Source organism: Lynx rufus, unplaced genomic scaffold (genome assembly GCF_022079265.1).
Source record: "Lynx rufus isolate CCGP_SWC_20201006 ecotype Redwood Valley unplaced genomic scaffold, mLynRuf1.p SCAF_4, whole genome shotgun sequence".
Classification (NCBI taxonomy): Eukaryota; Metazoa; Chordata; class Mammalia; order Carnivora; family Felidae; genus Lynx; species Lynx rufus.
The window spans coordinates 153,364,056-153,385,081 of record NW_025814856.1 but is presented as its reverse complement, the minus strand read 5'-3'; the positions used below and the strand labels follow the sequence as shown (position 1 = coordinate 153,385,081).

General features: G+C 41.1%; 1 protein-coding gene across 4 annotated transcripts in view; it reads left to right on the top strand.

Moving 5' to 3' along the window:
* DGKI (diacylglycerol kinase iota) overlaps window positions 1-21,026 on the top strand; it is a 450,160-nt gene that overhangs the window by 230,648 nt on the left and 198,486 nt on the right. For all 4 annotated transcript variants that reach the window (XM_047097249.1, XM_047097250.1, XM_047097248.1 and 1 more), the window contains 4 exons: window positions 4,195-4,269; window positions 4,802-4,900; window positions 15,341-15,423; window positions 17,592-17,652. In XM_047097249.1, coding sequence (XP_046953205.1) covers window positions 4,195-4,269; window positions 4,802-4,900; window positions 15,341-15,423; window positions 17,592-17,652 — 318 coding nt within the window. The remainder of the gene's footprint in view (window positions 1-4,194; window positions 4,270-4,801; window positions 4,901-15,340; window positions 15,424-17,591; window positions 17,653-21,026) is intronic.

The following is a 21,026-nucleotide window of genomic DNA, read 5'->3' as shown; positions in this document are numbered from 1 at the left end:
GGTGGGGTCAAGTTATAGGAGACCAGAGGTATGTGTTTTTAATAAATGGCATTATTCCGTATATAATACTTTAAAACTGGCCTTTCCTCATTAAGAATGATCTTGAGCAAAAGTCTATATTAATACCTCTAGATTTAACTTTTTAAACTGCTGTATGTATTTCATACTGTGAATATATTACAGTTTATTTAACCAACTCCCCACTGATGGATATTTGTACTGTTTCTAATGGCCTACTTACAAAAAATGCTGCAGTCAACTCCTTCCTAGCCTATATGGGCTTTCTTCATGTTTGTTCATGTCCCTGTTCCTTATTGGATAATGCTGAAATGCTGGAGACTGAGACCCAGGATATGTAACAGCTATGACCAACTGTATCTGTCAGAATTTCTCAGGCCATTTCCTTTGGTCAGTTCTAAAGGTTAGCCAACACTTGCTGTAATTTAACCAAACATGTCTGAGAAATGGCTGAGACCCTGTCCTTATCTTTTGGAATTAGTTTTCTTTATTTCTCTGCTTGCCTGTCCTCAGGACAACTCCTGTCCCAGTGTTACAGCTAGAACAGGGCAGAGTAAGAGCGCTCTCTAATAGACCCAAGTCCATGCCTCTCCTGTAATCCATCAGAGTTTTGTCTGGTGTACAATGAGAGAAGGCTTCATTTGGGATGATGAAGTGTGAGATGTCTTCTGTTTAGATCTCTTGTTACAACCAGTCCTTTGTGATCTCATAACCTGGGAAAATCCCTGAAGAGTAATAACAGGTAGTTAAGTTTTATTCACAGTTGAGTGATTTACCCACAGGCATTTTTCAACAGCCCAAGAAGGAGTCCTAACTATGATAGAGACTTTGTTGGTAGGATTATTTCTGTAGCGAAATAATACTGCCTCAATACCTGGTTATTAAAAAAAAAGCCTTTATTCTTAGGACTTGAACAAAAGAGTGGGCACATAACATAGAGTGGTAGATGCAGTTACAATCTGAAGAATGCAAAAATCCACATGAGGGTACAGCATTTCACTGTTTGGATGGTATTGAACTTGCTAAATGAAGCCTTTGTATCACTGAGTTAGCTGCCCTTGATGCCGGGGATGCTTTGTTTTTGAACACAGTACATGCACCGCTGGTTTCTTGAATAACAGCACCAACAATTCGAAAATATAACTTCTTGGCATAATTTTTATGTTCTTGAAAAGCCTGCTATTTTAACTCTCACAACAAGACTGACCCAGGCAGGATGAGCAATGTCTTAGATTAGCAAGACGAGGTGACTTATCTTGTCATGGCTGAAACACAACCCAAATCTGCTTTCACATCCATCTGTTATGATGATACTTTCTAAAAGAAGTTCTATGTTGGGACCGAGATACATATATACACATGAACAGAAGGAAGCCTCAAGAATTTCAAGGTGTGCTGTGAAATTCCATACTGCTTATCTTTTGCTATTTGACTATCCATAGGGCTGTAAGCTTAACTCAGAGCTCACATAGAAGCATCCAGGTACTGTAAGTCAATCACTGTGCTTCATCTTGGCTCCCTTTTTGTTCTGTGAGATGAAGAGGACCTCACATGCGTTTGGCTCCATGAGGCCCAGAAGCATTTGTATTTGCTGCATCTGTGTTAAAAAGGCCATTGTGTATGTCTGTTCCCTATTAGAGTTGAGTTCCTTGCCTGCCCTGTTTTCAGACATCAAGTCTTCTTTTGATGTGTTTTGCTAACTCTGTTTCCCGAACGTGCTTGATCAGCAGAATCACCTGGAGAACTGTGATTTCTGTGATGAGGCAAGTTTGGGAAACAATCTTAGCCTGATCCATTAGACTTCTCTCTTAGAGTTTAGTTACTGACTCGTGCCAGGAACCAAGGCCTGTAGTGTGTTCCTGAAAGCACTTGGCTCCCTACCTTGCTCTGGGCAATAAATGAACTAAAACAACAAAGAAGCTAGGAGGCAAGCATTCACTTCCGGGGGATCCTTTCCAATATCAGGAAAGACTCAGTAAGTGCTGGGAATTACAATACTGATGCGTTTCAACAATGATTCGAGGTGCCAGGCATTTGGGCTCAGTGCTGGGGATATACAGCTGTGAATGAGGCCACATTGATGGAGGTGCTTATCATGGGCCGACACCAAGCTAACTGCTTCACATACCTTTTTTCCTTTCAACTTCACAACTGTCCCATGAGGTAGGTATTATCACCTTCATTTTAAAAATTAAGAGACTGTCATTTCAAAAGCTTGACTTCCTTGGCCAAGGTCCTAGATCTCGTAACCGGAAGACCCAGAACTAACATCCAGCAGGTCAGATTCCACAGCTCATGCTCCTCATCCCATTGGTATTGTGCTTTAGTGCAGTATGTATGTCTCCTCACTTTTCCCTTTGACTTCAGAGGTTTTCCGCTCTGGCTACGCACTAGAGTTGCCTGGGGAGCTTTTGAAAAGTATGTTTGCCTGGGCTTCACCCCAAACAAAAGAGTATTTGGAGGTCCACGTGTCAGCATTTTTAAAAGAACCCTGGATGAGGCCAACGTGTGTGATTGGTTGAGAACCACACAGTATATCATTAATTGCCATCCTAACAGTCTCTCGGCTTCTTCTTGGGACATTTGGCCAATTAAGTGTTTAAAATTACCAGATGGTTTTTTCCAGATGGTTTTTCTTCCCTTTTTAAACAAAGTAGTTAAAATATGGGAAAGACTTTAATAATGCGAAAGTTTTTCCAAAGTGGAATGTGATAGTAGACCCATTTAAAGAGGAATTCAGAAACTTGGAGATCTTTTTGCAGGAGAAGTATAGTCTACAGTGAGTGGTGAGAAATGACCTTTGGTCTAAAGCACCCATGAACTTCTGGATCTCTCTCCTCTGGTGAGACTCAGAGCCTGAAAACTCTTTTAATCTGATGGGGGAAGAAAACTTTGGGACAAATGGTGCTTCAAGAAAATTTCCTTCATCCTCGACGAGCTCCAGCTACAGAGCAGCGTGTTTTTGTTTTTGTTTTTGTTTTTTTTATGGTCCATATGAAAGTAAAATAGAAGTTAAATAGCTTCATTCTTGCTAATTCAAATGTGTTAATATGTGTACTCTAGAGTAAGGTTTATTTTGAATGCTCTAAGAAAAGAAATACCCCGCAAAGTAAGAGTAGGTCTCTAAGTTTCTTGAAGCTGTTTGAGAATCTTTAACTGCTCAAGCAATGCATGTGTGTATGCTCATATAAACTTTTAAGTTAAGAATTCTGTGTTTCAGGCTTTCAACATTTGTTAAACATCTATGATGTGATAGTAACATCTTGCCTTTGTGAAGATGGCAATCTAATTAATTACTGACTCTCCACTAATTAAACCAGTGAGTTGTGACTGTCCCCTAAGAGAGGTTCTTCGCGAAGCGTCTGTATCATATATTAAGAGTTAGTTGAAGTAATCAGAAAGTTGTGGTCCGTATAATTCCAAGAAAGAGAAAAACAGGGAAAGTAAATTTGGGGGTCACTGTATTTCAACAAGTTGGAGGCACTTCTATGAGAAGGACAAATCAAGGCTACCAGGGGAGGGAAGACATTTTAAACCAATAGGTCTTTAGAGAAAGAGAGCACTGATGTCACTCTAGTAATAGAAGTAACTTACGGTGAGTCTTATCTCTGCATTTTAAAACTTAGCCATCAGTGCTGATAGGATAGTTGAATCATAATGTTCCCTTAGGGTTGAATCACTGTATGACTATTACTAGAAAGGTCATTGCCAAAAAAAGTAAACAGAAAAAAAAAAAGAAAATAGAAAAACATGAAAAATGGCCTCCTTTTTTACATTTCCACATAGGTGATCTCCATACCAGGAGATGAACTTGAACTTGGTTGGGCGGGAGACGGACCTGGTTGGGCGGGAGACTGGAGCCCCTCAGAGAATTTGGGATTCTTCCATTTTTACTGGGAGGGTTGGCAGGTATAACATGTGTTGTTATGTGAGTCCATGAGAGCCTCCAGGGTTCTAACTCCCTGCCTCTCCGTGTGGTGGGGAGTCAGTCGCTCACTCTGAAGCACTCGACTGGTTTCTGTCTGTGGCTTACCCATGAACAGTGGCTTGGAAGTGTCAAAGCATGAGAAGCATGCGTGGAACAGCATGTGCTGCCCTCACCTCCTACATGGTTCTGCATGGGAAGCTCCTGGGCTGTCTGCCTCTGGGCTCAGGTGTTTCCTTCTTTCCCTACAGAACTCGCTGAAGGCTTCAAATCGGAAGAAGAAGAGAACAAGCTTTAAAAGAAAAGCCAGTAAAAGAGGAACTGAAGTAAGTGTTTCAGGACTGTGTCCCGGTGAACTACATCCTCCTTACTGTAGCCACCCCTGTCCGATGTGATCTGGCCCAAGCTTATTTTTCTGATAAGTTTTCTACCCTTCTTCCCTCCTTCTCTACCCTGTGACCACATTGGAATCCTCTCTGTTTCTTTAAGATGTCTCCCTCTCTATAACCTCCTGCTGCTTCAGAATCAGAGCGTTTGCACTTGTCCATGGAAGTGTCATCCCAAAGATGATGAAGATAAAGATGAAGAGCTAACATTTCTAGAATGCTCAGAGTGTACAGAGTCAAATCAGAAGCATGCTTACTTCCCAAGGGAAAATTATAGCTTGAGATCCTTTTTCTAAGCTTTATATGGACTGTCTTTTTTAGAGTAAGCCGTGTAAAACAAGATGTAGCTTTTTTATTTTGGAGGAGCAAGGGTTAGGGCCGGTGGGGGTTCTGGTAATTACTCCCTTCCATTGCTTCCAGGCCACTTGTCTGAGTCATGGATGGATGTCTCAATAGTGCTTTCTTCCTTCAGCAGGAAAACAAAGGTCGACCTTTTGTGATAAAACCTATCTCTTCTCCTCTCATGAAGCCCTTGCTTGTGTTTGTGAACCCCAAGAGCGGAGGCAACCAGGTGAGTCGTTTTCATGAGTTTAACTTGAAAATAGTTCTCTTGAAAATAGTTCTCCATAATTTCTGCTTCTGTTTCCTTTAGGTGTGCATTAGATTTTGTATTTGGGATTTTTCTTGTTTCTTGAGATAGGCCTGGATTGCAGTGTATTTTCCTCTCAGAACTGCTTTTGCTGCATCCCAAAGTGTTTAAATGTCCATCAACTGATGAATGGATAAAGAAATTGTGGTTTATATACACAATGGAATACTACATGGCAATGGGAAAGAATGAAATATGGCCTTTTGTAGCAACATGGATGGAACTGGAGAGTGTTATGCTAAGTGAAATAAGTCATACAGAGAAGGACAGATTCCAGATGTTTTCACTCCTATGTGGATCCTGAGAAACTTAACAGAAGACCATGGGGGAGGGGAAGGGGGGAAATAAAGTTAGAGAGGGAGGGAGCCAAACCATAAGAGACTCTTAAAAACTGAGAATAAACTGAGGGTTGATGGGGAGTGGGAGGGAGAGGAGGGTGGGTGAGGGGGATTGAGGAGGGCACCTGTTGGGATGAGCATTGGGTGTTATATGGAAACCCATTTGACAATAAACTTCATATTAAAAAAAAAAAGAAAATAGTTCTCAACACCAATTTAAAACAGCACCACCTAGGACAAGCAATGGAAGACAACCAGTTTCTCAGGGACACGGTGACTGTTGCTGCAGTAGGGGACAGCCATCCATGTTTCCGGGTTAGGCAAAACCTAGAGGTTCTATGATTTATCCCTCAGCTTCCACCATACCAGAGATGCACCAGAAGCCTAACTTCTCACATCTCCCTTACAGATTTTCAAAAAAGGTCATCCCCAAATCTCTTAGTTAATATGTTTCAGAATTTCTTAACTCTTATAGTTAGGAAACTCTTAACGAACTTCTCTTTATTGCTTCTCGTTGTAGGTTAGACCTGACCAGTTTTGTCCCTCTCCTCAGAGGAAAGTGAGAACAGTGAATCACTCATCATTCCCAATGCTCATTAACAACAAATGCCACCAATACTATCAAAAATATCACCTTCTAAAGGCTTCATTTGGTCTCTGCCCAAATCTTGTAGCATAATTAATAACAACCTCATTCGAGGATAAATAAGTAGCCTAAGAACACTTATGTGTAATGACATACCTGAAGTTACACAGATCTTTAGAGGACAGAATTTGTTCTGGAATCTAGGCTTTTGTCTCCTCATATACTTCTCTTCCTCCTCTGAGGCTTCTTATCAAGACTCTTCACTGGCTTTGATTTTTTTTTCTATTTTCATGTGAGATTGGATGGTAAAATATTTTCTCTGTCCACTAAGTGCACATTTTACATTTTGAGGTGAGAACCCTTGAGGTTTCACACTTAAAAAGTAAAGATTTGAAACTGTTTGGTTACCCCACATAAGGAGGGGAATCATATAATTAGGGTTGACCCAACAGTCCACAATGATGTTCTTACTACTAGGGATATTGGGCATTTTCCAGAATGGATTAATTATAATAAAGCTTCTCTTATGAGAGCTTGTGATATAAAGACAATATTTTTTCTCCCTTTCTTTCTTTCCTTTAAAATTCTTGATAACTTGTTCTGTTAAAAATCTTTGAACATTGTGGACAACAGGGCAATGGGTTATAAGCAGATACCTAATTTCAACATCCTGCTTTTTTAAGTTGGTGAGTGATGATCTTCATATGGTAATGATCCTAAGACTGGATCTAATCACTGGAGGAGATTTTCAGGAGTGAGGTTCATTTTGCCCTGAACTGTAGTCACTCCCTAGGTCCAGTCTCCCCATAGCCTCATGAGGGTTGGGGGTTTGTTTGGGGACCATAGAACAGAGCAAAGCTAATGTAATGGACTCTGTGATTTGGGCCACTTGAATACCACATGCTAATTTCCAATATATTTTTCCATGAGATTCATTCTAGAAGATGTACTCCTTAAACCATAAGTCTTTTTCCTAGGGCATTTAGAAACTTGCAGGTGATCCTGCCTTTCGGGAGCAGACAGTTCAGTAAAGATAGAGCCCATTCCTCTTGGAATCTCTGCATAAATTGGTAATGCCACGGAGTTCAGAGATGATCTGATGTTGCTACCTATTTCACTAAATAGAAAACAGCTCAAGAAAGCTTAAGTAAATTTTCTAAGGACATCTTGTTAATGACACCAAAAGGGCAAATGGGAAAAATAATTCAAGCAACATTAACAATATCATGAGTTCTAAATTGAGTGGATCAAACTGAGAGTGCTCTGGAATTTCAGAGGCAAACAGTGACTTGGGAGTGGTAAGCAAATGGTGCCATTGAAGTAGCTGAATTAAAGATGGACTGCTTAGTTATGCAGAGAGAGAAAGCTGGAGTCATGCCCCTTGCCTTCTCTGTTGGTGGTAAATTCCTGTTCATCCTTTAAGGGTTGGTAGCACTTTTCTGAACCATTTCTCAAAATTAATCACCCTGTCCACCGTGCTCCCTTAACCCTCAGAACAAACTTGTATTTTGTGAATTGAAACATAAGTGTTCTGTTAAGATACAGGCTCTCTACTGCCCAGGGCTGTACCTTCCAACCTCTGGTTTCTAGTATGTGGCATATAGAAGTGAACAAATAATTGTATAACAAGCAACCAGCGTTCTACAGAAGATTATCAGGACAGTGGCTTTGTTACTGATGAGTATTCAGGAAGGGGAAGAATTATTTTGGAAAAAAAGTTATGACGTGTTTGAGGAGCTACAAGGGACAGCGACATATTCAAATAAAAAATGCCCAGGTTAATTAGAGACAAAAGACTGAAGTGATTTGCTCTCATTTTGTGCTTTTTAGCTTATGAGGTTACTTCTAGACAATCTAGGATTCTCAGAAGTGTGGCTAACCAAATCAGAATGAATGTTGAATAACTTGACATTTCTACATACTTTCTCCATAAAGTAGAATTCCGTACTAAGCCTAATCACTGTAAAGAGCATTGTTTCTAAGTGCAGTGTGACATGTTGAGAAAGCGTTAAAGAAATCCAAATCCCTACGGGCAATCGGAATCAATCAAACTGATCTCCGTCTTCAGTCCTCGGAAGGCACAGCTGAATCCTCAGTTGTAGTGAGTAGGGAAGGGCCACGGTCGGAGATGATCCGCCTCCCCCGTTAGGGCTAGCCTCTTCCTATGCTGTGGCTGTCCTGTGCCTTCACATCGCAGATGAGGGTAGATTCAGCCATGTAACGGGGAGTCAGCAGGTGAATAGTGAAGCAGTTTCTCATTTCTAGGCTCCCTTGAATCTTGTTTCCTCCATCGTTTTGCCCTCCCCCACCCACCACCTTAGTTGAGACTAAAGGGTCAAAAGAGAACTGAGGGTGGCAGTGAAAACAGGGCCTGTGGACCCCAGGCAGGTGGCCCTAAGATTCTGCTTTTCTAAGAGGCTCTCAGGCGGGTGTTACTGCTACTCAGAGACCACACTCTGATTAGCCGGGGTTACTGCAATCAATGGAGAAATAGCTCATTGTTGTTGTTAAATCCTGTTTTGTTTTGTTTTGTTTTTTGCCTTTTAATAACTGATTTTGCTTATCATTTTGTAGATATAAAGCACTCCATCTCGGAAGCTTAGGCTTCAAACCTTTATTTAAATTTGCTTGGGCAGCAAAATTCAGTTTCTCTTAAGTAAATAACTAGACTGTGTCGCCATCTTCTGGCAAGAAAGATACCTACAGCTTTTACAATTTCCGTATTTTTTGTGTGTACAGAAATTCGCCCAACACTTTGCAGGAATATATTGAGATGAACACATTTGATACTGCTTCCATGCCCTTTTGAAACAATAATTTGTTTTAAACAGATATTTTATAATAATTGTTTTTCCAACACTTAAGGGTAGAGATGATTCTGGGTGTTTTGAAAGTTTTTGAGATCGGCAGCACTATCGTGGGTCGGATCTGAATCGTTCGGGGAAACAGGATCTGGAATCAGGGACCCCGGCATTATGTTTGAGTGTCTCCTGTGGAGCAGACGTAAGACCTGGGAGATAAAGTTTACCCCGTCAAGTTCCCTCCTCTGTGTGGAAACTTGAGGACTCAAGCCATAGGCCCTCCCTTATACTCACCTCTGCTGTAACTTTAGAAGTTAGTGTTTGTCTTGGGTGTCCCTGACTCAGTAACATCTTTTTTCTGAGTCTCACAGACATTTCTGACCTCTCCTGATGTCATTTCACACAGTGTCTCCTGCAGGCTCCATCTCAGGACTTCATTTCCATTGACTTAGGTTACAGGTTCAGGGTTAAACAGGTATTCTGACCACTAGAGTGATTCCACCTAGTCAATCCTGTGGCGGTCAAGGGCGTCCGGACCCTGGCTTCTCACACTGTTGAGTGTGAAATCCCAGGTTGAGGGGTGGCATGAGTTGAATACCTGATTTGGATTCCCAGGGACCTTATCAGTAGGAGACAAGAGGAAAGGGGTATCCAGTTGGTGGACAGGCTCATGCTGAGCACACACCATCATCTCAGGATAGGCCGCCTCAGTCCAGGGTCACCCCCACCCCCAGGTCAGGCTCAAGTCAACCATGGTGGGAGAAGGAGACAAAAAGGCAATAACCTCAAATGTTTGAGTCCCCAAACTTTCTAAATACTTGGCCAAACAACCTTAATTATTTTCTGTGATGTTCAACCTGGGGATAAATCAAGAACCATGATGTTTAGATAAAATTTAGGCTCCTAATGCTTAGAATAGGCTGGGAGGTGGGCAGAAGGGTAGGCAGTAGATGTTCTTCTTGTCAAGCCAGCCTCAACAGATGGAATTAAAACAACTAAACAGTAAATCTGTGGGAAGTCCCTTTTCTAAGTTACAGTACTGGTGGGAGTGTGGGGGTAGCTGTCTTGGTCTACCCAGGCTGCTATAACTGAATCCCATAGACTAGGTGGCTTAAATAACAGGAATTCCTTTCTTAAACGTTTCTCGGGGCTGGGAAGTCTATGATTAAGGCATCAGCAGATACTGTGGCTGGTGAGTTCCACTTCCTGGTTGGGAGCGCCATCCTCTCGCTGCGTCCTCTTGCTGTATCTTCATGTGGCAGAAGCGATGAGGGACCTCTTTGGGGCCTCTTTTATCAGGGGGCTAATCCCATTCATGAGGGCTATGCTTCCCCAAGGCCCCACCTCCTTTGCTATGGGTAGGGCCCCCCTGGATGTCTACGTTCTTAGTCAAGGTGTGAGTGGTTCCCCGGACTAAAACATTTCTGTGACTCTTCTTGCCTATAAAATAAAGCCCAGGCCCCTTAGCAACTTAATCTACAAACTCACTTGGGCAGTTTCATCTCCCAGCACTCCTGCCTTATGGTGCAGAGACTGAACAGAATGGAGTGTCCCCATGGCATGTCTTGTGTTTTGTATGTCATGTGCCTTCACTGTTCTCTTCCCCACATACAGAGAAATGGTTAACTCGTCTTCCAAGAAACGGTTCAGATATCATATATAGATGCCTTCATCTAATTCCCAAATTTGGTCTTAAGAGTATCTGCTCTGGCCGCTCCTACTTCTCAGTAGGCATCTCTCCCGTAGCATTCGCCGTCTTCAGTGGACTGATTTCTTTTGCATCTGTCTCCTTCTGAGCCTCCTGAGCATACACATGTGCACAGAGGAGGAGCCTAATATATGTAAATAAACCAGGTATTCTTTTGGGATTGTTGGAAGCCAGTTTGAAATAACGATGTCTGAATCTCTCTTTTCCGCTAGTTTTTATTGTCCTCAGGACTTTCTGGGCAGCTTTTGCCGTGATCTAGATACTACCTCTGTGACGTAAACCAAGGCATGCTTACTTAGTAAGCTACCAGACTGTTGTGGGCTACAGGGCAGTTTTGGTGCTTCTGTTTGAGCTGATTCATTCTGAATGGGCCCTCCATACCACTAAGTCATTATCATATTTTCTTTTATGAATAACACATAGAACTTCCTCTGGAGAGCAAGATCTCTGTTTTGTCCATTTCTCTCTCTCTTCTCACCTAAGACTGTACCTGGCACCTAGTAGGTGAGTAGATGAAACCTGTTTATTTCCCTCTAGAACAGTCTGCCTATTTTCTGGGAAGTTGTTTTCTCCTGTCCCAGTCTGTTCCCCAATTCCTGGAGCCAGAAAGAACAGAGTCATCACTCCATTGGAGATACCCAGTCTCCCAATATCTTAGCAGGCTCTGTAGTCAATGAGGAGGTATGCCTACAGCCGTGTGTCTGAGGACCTCCCACAGTGGGTTGCAATTGACGTTGAAGCTATTTTTTTCATTTAGAGAGACTATAATACTCTTGCAGAAAGTTGCAGCTTTTTTCAAGAATAAAACAAAAGAAACAAACCAAAACCCCTGAGTAACCAGTATCTGAGGTTTACAAGGGCCCAAGCCTAAAAGTTGTAGCCCATGAACCCTCTACCTCCTTTCCCGCTCACTAATTGTATGACGTTAATGTGACGTAATAGAGGACTCTGTGTTCACCGTTCGCACACTTTGTGTCTTTCTTTCCTCCTAGATTTTGATGAACTTTAGGGCAGTTTTGTGTTTATCTTTGTAGTCCTGGGGTTTAACTTAGTGGCTTTCTCTTTCCATGCTATAGCAGGAGTGAAAGCTAGGAGGAAAGGCAGGTGTATGGGGAGAGTGGGGAGAAGGGCCGAAGAACAAACTGGCAGAATAGGTTACCAAAAAAGAAACAAACGTTGCAGCTTTTGCATTTGTCATGTTGGGTCTCACGACTGGGAGCTTGTTTGGGGCTCCTTAATGAATGGCAGTTGTGTCAATGACTGGTAGGTTTAATCCTGTCAGTGAGAGAGAAATTACCCCTTTCCTGGTGAATTAGCATTTGTCAAACCATTCAGTTCTATTGAATAAATTACCTAAGCCCGAAAGTAGCTCATCCCAGAGGTAACCGCTGAGTGAACAGAAGGGACTTAGATGTGTTAGACCTTTTCTGTCTCCGCCCGCCACGACTGATTTAAAACAATGCAGCCCTTTTCAGACCCTTACCGTTTTCGCTAAGGAATGTATTTTAGAAAGACTACTTTTGAAAGAAGTAATTGTATCACACCTGAATGTAAACTCTGAAAGGGTCGCTGTGTACGGTTATGCACATCATCGCTACCCAGCACCAGAGCACGGTCTTGTGATAGGCTGTGCTATCGACGGCGCCTCCTAGAGGCGTTCAGTGCAAAACTCGCCAGCCTCGATTCCCCTTCCTCAAAAGGATAAATGTAGATACGTAGGTGTCCCCATGAACAGACTGACAATGAGCAAAAACAAGACTGTGTGGTCACTCAAACCTTTCAGAGAAGTCTAGTTGAAGACAAACCACATCTCAGTGCCTTTTGTTTTATTTGTGGAGGGTATTAATTACCTGGTATTGTATGCATAATAGAAGCGACATTAGCCAGAAGTGGAAAAGAGTAATTAACATTAACCGGTCCTATCGCCCTAGGAATTTAAAACTGAAAAATTAATTTTCTAGCAAGTCAGTGGAAATTTTTTATAAATTGGTCATTAAAATGACTCTGGTGTTACCTATTAAACATAAAAGATTGCTCAAGATAATCCCCAGCTGACGCGCTAGCAAGGCCCAGCATGGGAAGAGAGAGAACAATCCAGTGTTTAGTTAGTATTTTGTATCTCAATCAGTTTCTGAATTTTATGGGAAGCAAAATGTGTCCTTTGGTGAAAGTGAAGGATCAGTTGTGACAATTAAGGATAGAATGTGATTCCTAAATTTATAGCAAGCACATGATAAAGCAGAACTTTTAAATTACAGGTTTGGATGAAATGTGGAACAAAAGACCTGCATTGGCCTCTGTAACAACTGGCATAACAATGTGATAATTATAAGCTATACTTTAGCCCTCACACCCTCAAGTGCAATTTAACGAATAGATTAACAAGGAGCAACAAAGAAAGGGACTAACCTTTATGAAGGCTATTTTGTGCCACATACTGTGTTAGATCCATAACTATTACTGATTCATTTAATTCTCATTATCCCCCAGGAAAGGAGCTGTTGCCCTTCTATTTAATATGCTGGATTTCTGCAGGATTTTAAATGCTTATGCTCACCTAATGAGAACATCCAAGTTATTACAGATGCAAATACCATACTATTTCTGCTAAACTAGAATGACTCTCAAATACAGCATAGTAGGTGTACAAACTTGGGAATATTTTAAGGAAGAGCAATCTTGATATCTAATAAAGGAACTGTAATTATAGGCAAGAAGCACTGCCCAAATGATGAAACGTTATTTGCTCTGGCTGGTAATGACCTAAAATGAGGCACCCTACTAGGTTTTCAAGCTCTTTTGATGCTGCTTAATAAAAAACTTTCATTTTTTTCTTTGCTCAATGCACTATTAAGAAATGATCTCCTTAGGGGCACCTGGGTCGCTCAGTAAGTTGAGTATCAGACTCTGGATTTCAGCTCAGGTCATGACTCCAGGATCCTGGGATAGAGCCCCCATCTGGCTCCACACTGAGCATGAAGCCTGCTTGGGATTCTCTCTCTCTCTCTCTCTCTCTCTCTCTCTCTTCCTTCCTTCCTTCCTTCCTTCCTTCCTTCCTTCCTTCCTTCCTCTCTCCCTCCCTCCTACCCTCCCCCTCCCTCTGCCCCTCTCCCATGTGTGCTCTCTCTTTCTCTCTCTCCCTTCCTCTCTCCCTCCCTCCTACCCTCCCCCTCCCTCTGCCCTCTCCCGTGTGCTCTCTCTCTCTTAAAAAAAAAGGTCTCTGGAACTGCCTTATCTTTTCCATGGTGATCTGTTCTATAAATGTCAATTATAAACTATTTAAATCAGTCAAAAATGTTCATGTGAGACCTGTTGGACTTAGGTAGGGACACAGAAATGGGAACACATCAAAGTAAGATATAACTAAGGAAGTTAAATATATATATCTATCTCCTAAATAATAGGAGCCTCTGTTCTTTTGCTTCAGTTTAGAAAAATCATTTCAATAAAATCATACTTTGCACACACCGACTATATTCACATTATGCAAAGATAAAAGTAAGCTGTGCAATGAAGTAAAAATTAATGTTAAATTACATGGACTGACAAATAATTTCCCTACATGGATTTTTATGTTGAGTGATGGTAACACCAGTAGATACCATTCATTACACACTTAATCGATGTGCCCCTCAAATGTTACTGCATTTAATCCTTGCAACAAGTCTGTGAACTAGGCATTCTTGTCTCCACATTAAAGAGAAGGAAGCTGGGCTGCCCGGGCGGCTCAGTCGGCTAAGCGTCCAGTTCTTGATTTCGGCTCAGGTCATGATCTCATGGGTGTGAGACACAGCCAAAGGTCAGGGTCCATGCCGAGAGGGCCGAGCCTGCTGGGGATTCTCTCTCTCCCTCTCTCTCTGTCCCTCTCCTGTGCATATGTGCGCTCTCTCTCGCTCTCAAAATAAAAAACTTAAAAAAAAAAATCTCATAAAAAGAAGGCAGCTAAGCTTAATGAAATTGAGGAACTTGGCCAGAGTAACACAGGTTGGATAAAACCTCACTTGGACATTCAACCTATACATATTGATGGCCAAAGCCCCTGATTTTTTTTTTTTAATGTTTATTTATTTTTAAGAGAGACAGAGACAGAATGCAAGTTGGTTGGGGCAGAGAGAGAGGGAGGCACAGAATCTGAAGCAGGCTGCAGGCTCCGAGCTGTCAGCACAGAGCCTGATGCGGAGCTCGAACTCACAAGCTGTGAGACGATGACCTGAGCCAAAGTCGGCACGCAACCGACTGAGCCACCCAGGCACCCTAAAAGCCCTAAAGCCCCTGATTTTAACTACTATTTTATACTGTTTATGATTAGGTGGTATTTTAGATAAGAGGACTTATTTTTATTTTTTTTTTAATTTACTAAAAATATTCTTTTTAATGTTTATTTATTTATTTATTTTTAATTTTTTTTTTTCCAACGTTTTTATTTATTTTTGGGACAGAGAGAGACAGAGCATGAACGGGGGAGGGGCAGAGAGAGAGGGAGACACAGAATCGGAAACAGGCTCCAGGCTCCGAGCCATCAGCCCAGAGCCTGACGCGGGGCTCAAACTCACGGACCGCGAGATCGTGACCTGGCTGAAGTCGGACGCTTAACCGACTGCGCCACCCAGGCGCCTCTTAATGTTTATTTATTTTTGAGAGGGAGAGAGACAGAGCATGAGTGGAGGAGGGCAGAAAGAGAGGGAGACACAGAATCCAATGCAGGCTCCAGGCCCTGAGCTGTCAGCACAGAGCCCGATGCGGAGATCGAACTCACAAACTGTGAGATCATGACTTGAGCCAAAGTCGGACTCTTAACCAACTGAGCCACCTAGGTGCCCCCATTTTTATTTATTTATTTACTTATTTTTAAATCTTTATTTTTTAAATGATCAGCTCATATTTGGAAGTTTCTGCCTATTGTCTTTTTTTTTCTTTTTTTTCTTACAGGGAACCAAAGTCCTGCAGATGTTCATGTGGTACCTGAATCCACGACAGGTCTTTGATCTATCTCAGGAAGGGCCAAAAGATGCGTAAGTCTGGAAATAATCCCCCATGATCCATACTGCTTTGGGCAAGCGAGAAGGACTTCTGCTGTGGAGTCAAGCTTCATTATTAGATTGCCTTGTGAAATATTTTCTGACCATCCCTCATTTATTTTCTCACCTGTATTCCCCTCCCTTAAAACTTCATCTGATGTTTCTCCCCCTACTCTTCATTGTGCTAATTCCCTTCAAAACCAGCTACTTTGTTGTCAACTCAGGGCATACTTCTAGTGTGTTTGCTGCTTATGTACATGCACCTGGAGATTATTTACACGTCTGCATTGAGAAAAGATGTGTCCTTTTTCTATGTATGCACCTACAACTTTAGCGATGTATGTTAGTAGGAATGTAAGTATATCTTTGGAGGGTGGCCATATTTATTTATGAGAATGTTCGTGTATGTAAATTATAGGTTGTGCATGTGCATCAGTGTCTATTTGAGACAGATTACTTGATTATGCCTATTGATTCCACACCAGAGTGGGAAGACATTGTAATTCCCGCTCAATCCCTTTTCCAAACTTCTCAGAAATTTCATTCTATTTTTGTTAGAAACATCGAAAATAAAGTTTAGCCATAGGTAACAGGTATCCTGTATCTTCCCTTTGGTGATGGTGATGGGGTACCTGATGGGAAAGAGCAGGGCTGTTTCTGCTACTGTCTGATTCCCTTTTCAAAACCCATGTATTGGGGTTCCTGGGTGGCTTAGTCAGTTAAGCATCCCGACTTCAGCTCAGGTCGTGATCTCACGGTTCATGAGTTCAAGGCCCATGATGGGCTCTGTGCTGACAGCTCAGAGCCTGGAGCCTGCTTCAGATTCTGTCTCCCTCTCTGCCCCTCCCCCATTCGTGCGCTCGTGCTCTCTCTCTCTCTCTCTCAAATAAGCATCAAAAAAAAAAAAAATGAAAAAAAAACCCATGTATTAAGATAGTTTGGATGTCATCTGGGAAACATTAGAACTTAAGGGATACTAATTATTTTTGAATAAGTAGCAATATCAGAGGCAAAGAAACATCAACTCAGATAATTTCTAGAGAAATAATATTCCTGTGTAAAATGGAAAAGTTGTATATTTGAAGCATTCAGGAGAATATTACATATAAAAATTAATTTCTCCTGTCATTCTTTTTATCTGTGAACTTCTTTGCCACTAGAGTTCGCTATAAAACTTCTGTATTTTTTTCTGTATTTGGATGGACTCAGGCATATCTGTTACCTTGGCGTCTGCCCTGTCGGAAGGGCAAAATCGTAAAATCTTACCACTTTGGTTACACTTTAGGTAGAGACTTCATAGATCATCATGAAGAATGTGACCAGATAGGAGATATTTTCAGAAAAAACAAAACAAAACAAAACAAAACAAAGATTTACAAGGTGATGTCTTCTAGAACAGAGGCGTTTAATTGCTTTGCTTAAGCAAATGTTTTAGCCAGGGGGTGGGGCGGGGGTCTAACTGTATTTTCTCAAGAGCCAACATGAAAAATGATCTAACTTTAAGCAGACAAATTTTAAATAAAGAGAAGTCAGTAAGTCTTCCCTCTTTTGCCCGAGGAGTATAAATTTGGTTCTCTCTCTGAAGAGAGAGAGCTAGGATTGTAGGTGTGGTCGTGTTACTAGTACGTATCCTCCCAGCACCCTGTCTCTCTGAAAAGGTTTATTGGGATTAAGCGTAGAAAGTAGAAGGTTTCAAGAGGGTTTCTACTTTTTGTTTCAAAAAAACAAACAAACAAAAAAACAATCCAGGAAAAGCTTATAAAGTATGAGGAGGAGACATACAATCAGCATTGACTATTGATTCATGATGATTTCCTTTGAGAAAGGAGGGAAGGGTATGATGGGAAAAGAAAAGGAAGTCGAAACTAACTAGGGAAACGACGTGAGTTGATGCATTGATAGCAATTATGGGAAATGAAACCCTGGGACATCCTGAAATCCCATTCCAATGTCAGCCATTTAAAAATTGACTTGCTGCCAACCTCTGATGCAGTTGTTGGGGTCTCTTCCCTCGTGATGACTTGGTAACTAGTTTTGACGACATTACATTGATTATACATTTTCTCCAGTGGATATCCCAGAGCCCTCTTGTGCCCTGGGTTTTCTCTCTGCGATGGCCAGTGATGTGCTCATGTTTAATTTGTCTTCTATCTCCTCTACAGGCTTGAGTTATATAGGAAGGTACCAAATCTACGAATTCTGGCCTGTGGCGGGGATGGAACGGTAGGTCCTTGAAATAGAATCCAGTTGTCTCCTTTATTTCTTCCATCTTTCTTTTGTTTTCCCTATGACAGTTCTCCTTATTTATTCCCACCTCACCTCTTTCCAGTCCCCTAAAACATAGGTCTCTGTCATGTGAAGCATAGCCCATAAAGGGTTATAAGAGACTTGATTATTGTTCTCATGGATTCATACTTGGTCTTACTAAATTATGTTTTACTCCCTCAGCTTGACTATATCCTTTCCTATTCCACAAGGTAAGGATGTGGTCGTATTATTAGAATGACGGTTATAGATGACTAAATTCTTTAAAAAAAAAACACCCTTATTTAATTTGTTCTTAATTGGTCACAAGGAGAAGTATATGGACAAAATTATTGTCTTCATTCTTTTACAAGTGGAAATAGAACTTAAAATGCTGACATTGGTTTGCCTTAAAGATCATTGGTATCCTTTGTATTCATTTTTGAAGAAAAGATGGAATTGGGCTGAAGTTTAATATTGTCACATTTTCCTCTCTTTGCCTCATCTGTCTCTCCATTTGCCCTCTTACTTACGTTGGTATATTTAGCAAAGGCAAAGAATTGAGAACCATGACATTTAGATGCTGCTGTCCAGTGTCTTTTTCTTCTGTATTTGGAGTCTGCTCTCCCAGGATCTAGGATTTTATTATGAACTCTCTTTGACTTTTCTCTAATCTCCCTAATTAGAATGTTTTATTCTCAAAGGTAGCAACAAAATCTTCTCTTTCTCATAGCAAGTGAGCACTTAATGTAGCATTGGATACATATTATGCACCAGTAAATGCAACTGGGGAAAAAAATAGAACAGTGTTTCCACCGGTCCCTTAAGTTACTCCATGGAGAAGAAAACATTTTGCAGTTGGGAAAACAGTGTTTACTGTTTGTTAAGATTCACAATACACATTATTAGCTTATAAAATTCAGTGTAAAGTCTTATAGCTGAAAAGCCAAACCTATTTCACTTTGTTTAACCCAGAGTTGTCCAAAATTATTTGACCAGGGAATTTTTTTCTGCCACAATACCAATTAAATTTCAAGCATTTGTTGTGTTCTAGGGAGATATACTTAGGGATGGGCTGCTGTGAAAATTTCCCAACCTTTTTTAGTAGAATTATATCCAAACAAATCCTCTGAGGAGATAACATATATGTGTATACATATATGCATATATATATCACATCATATATATGATAATACACATTAATTGATATGTCTGATATAATATACATTAGATACATGTATAGTGTGTATTTATATACATATATACATTTATTTAATTTATTACATATCACACACGCATCGTGTTCTTCTTAGCTCAGTGTGTCTTTTATAGGTACAATAAATATATATTATGTTTAACGTACATGCACACACATTCCTAGCTCAGCTGTACCCAGATAGTTATCTTAATTAAAGTATAAACTTACTGTGACCCTTTACTATAGTGCTCTTCCTTGTTTTAGAATCTCCTTGTCTTCCTATATGACTTCAGTATTTGCCCCCATCTGTTCTCCCTCTCTAAATCTTGGTGACAGCAGCAGACCAGTTGCTATCCTGAATTCATAGTTCTTATCCTTTCTTAACCTACGTGTCCATGACCTCAAATCCACATCCCCTTCCTATTCCATCTCTACATCTTGAGCTTCACCATTGATTGAGCACCACGCCTTCCAAACTTCTCCCGTCATCACCGAGCCTCGCCTCGTGGCAGCTTGCTCTCGCTTCTCCTTTCTTGTCCCTTTCCTCTACTCAGCGGGTTTGTGTAGGAAGGACATTCTAGGTTGTATGGTTTGAGGCATTCCCTGCAACTAGAGAAGTATTTGGAAACCTGGGGTTTTAAAGCCTAAAGGACAAGGACAAGAGAGCCAAGTCCAGACATTTGTGAAAGAACTGCAGTTAGGGAGTCCGGGCCAAAGTTCAAAAGGAAAATGGAAAAAATAGACATAGAAAAGACCACCCGTAGTTTATTCTGTCAAGAAAAAAACCAAATAAAAAAAAAAAAAACACAAAGGAGTTTCAAAGAAGGAGGCAGTGGTTATATCCTGGAGGAGAGACTGCAGAATTATCATTGATTTTGGAGACTAGGGTGTAACTAGTGGTTTTCAAGAAGCTTATCTGGGACAAAACCAGGATGATGAGCAAATGAGACTTGGGAGATTGCTAATGGGTCCTGAAGACCAGGCCCGATTACAGTGTTGAATATCTGTGAATACGCCCTTGTGCCATTAATAATACCTTTTGACATGAAGACTGTCTGGTTCTCCTACTTAGCCTGTCTTTCCTAGCGTCCTTTCTTTAAATACGCCATAATTAATAGGTACTTCACAAGGCTAGATACTACTTTTATGTTCCAGGTAGGTTTTCCTCCTAGGGACCACATCTATGTTCCTGACTTCGTTTTTCACATCCTTCCACATCACTCACAAATGCACTAGATGTTTACCCTCGGTCCCTTGCAGCAGGCAAGCCCCAAGGAAAGTAGTAGAGTTACCTTAGAGCTGGTAAATTACTTTAATGCCCAAAGGGAAAGTAGCCGATTTACCTTAGAATTGGTGCATGCTTTTGTGTTAATTATTTTCTCAATAGTAACCTCTGTACTTTAATCACTCAGGATCAAAACTTTGTGTATCTTGTACCTTACGCAAAACCAAGTTTTAGTTTACTTTACTTGGCCAAAATGGATGTTTTGTGAAAGATTCATGGGATTTGAAATATTTTTTCTAGGTCAGTGATTGATACTTTTAATTTTATTAGTTTAGAATATGAAACTTTAAATTTTGAGTGGGGGCAGAGTTTATATATAAAGACAAGGCCTCCTGATGGATTTATGAAGAAAGATGGCTGGCTTTAGGCAAGTGAAGAATGGTTCCTGAGAGTGTCAGGTATACATTTGACTTAAGGCACTCAGCCTTTACTCAGTGAGCATATCTATCACCATAAGCCGTCAGAATTCTGTCAGTGCAGTGACAAGGTTCCAGGGAGAATCAGGAATGGAATTTCTTTTGACTGATTAGGAAGGGGATGTATTAACCCTTAACTGCATCAGTTTGTGCACAAAATATTATTTAACGTATAGATGTCTTGCATTAATTTGGAAACAATTTCCTTTTTTTATTAAAAAAAATTTTTTTTAACGTGTATTTAGTTTTGAGAGACAGAGCATGAACAGGGGAGGGGCAGAGAGGAGACACAGAATCTGAAGCAGGCTCCAGGCTCTGAGCTGTCAGCACAGAGCCCAATGCAGGGCTCGAACTCATGAACCCCGAGATCATGACCTGAGCCAAAGTCGGACACTCAACCAGCTGAGCCACCCAGGCGCCCCAGTTTGGAAACAAGTTCTTAGGCTTCAGTACT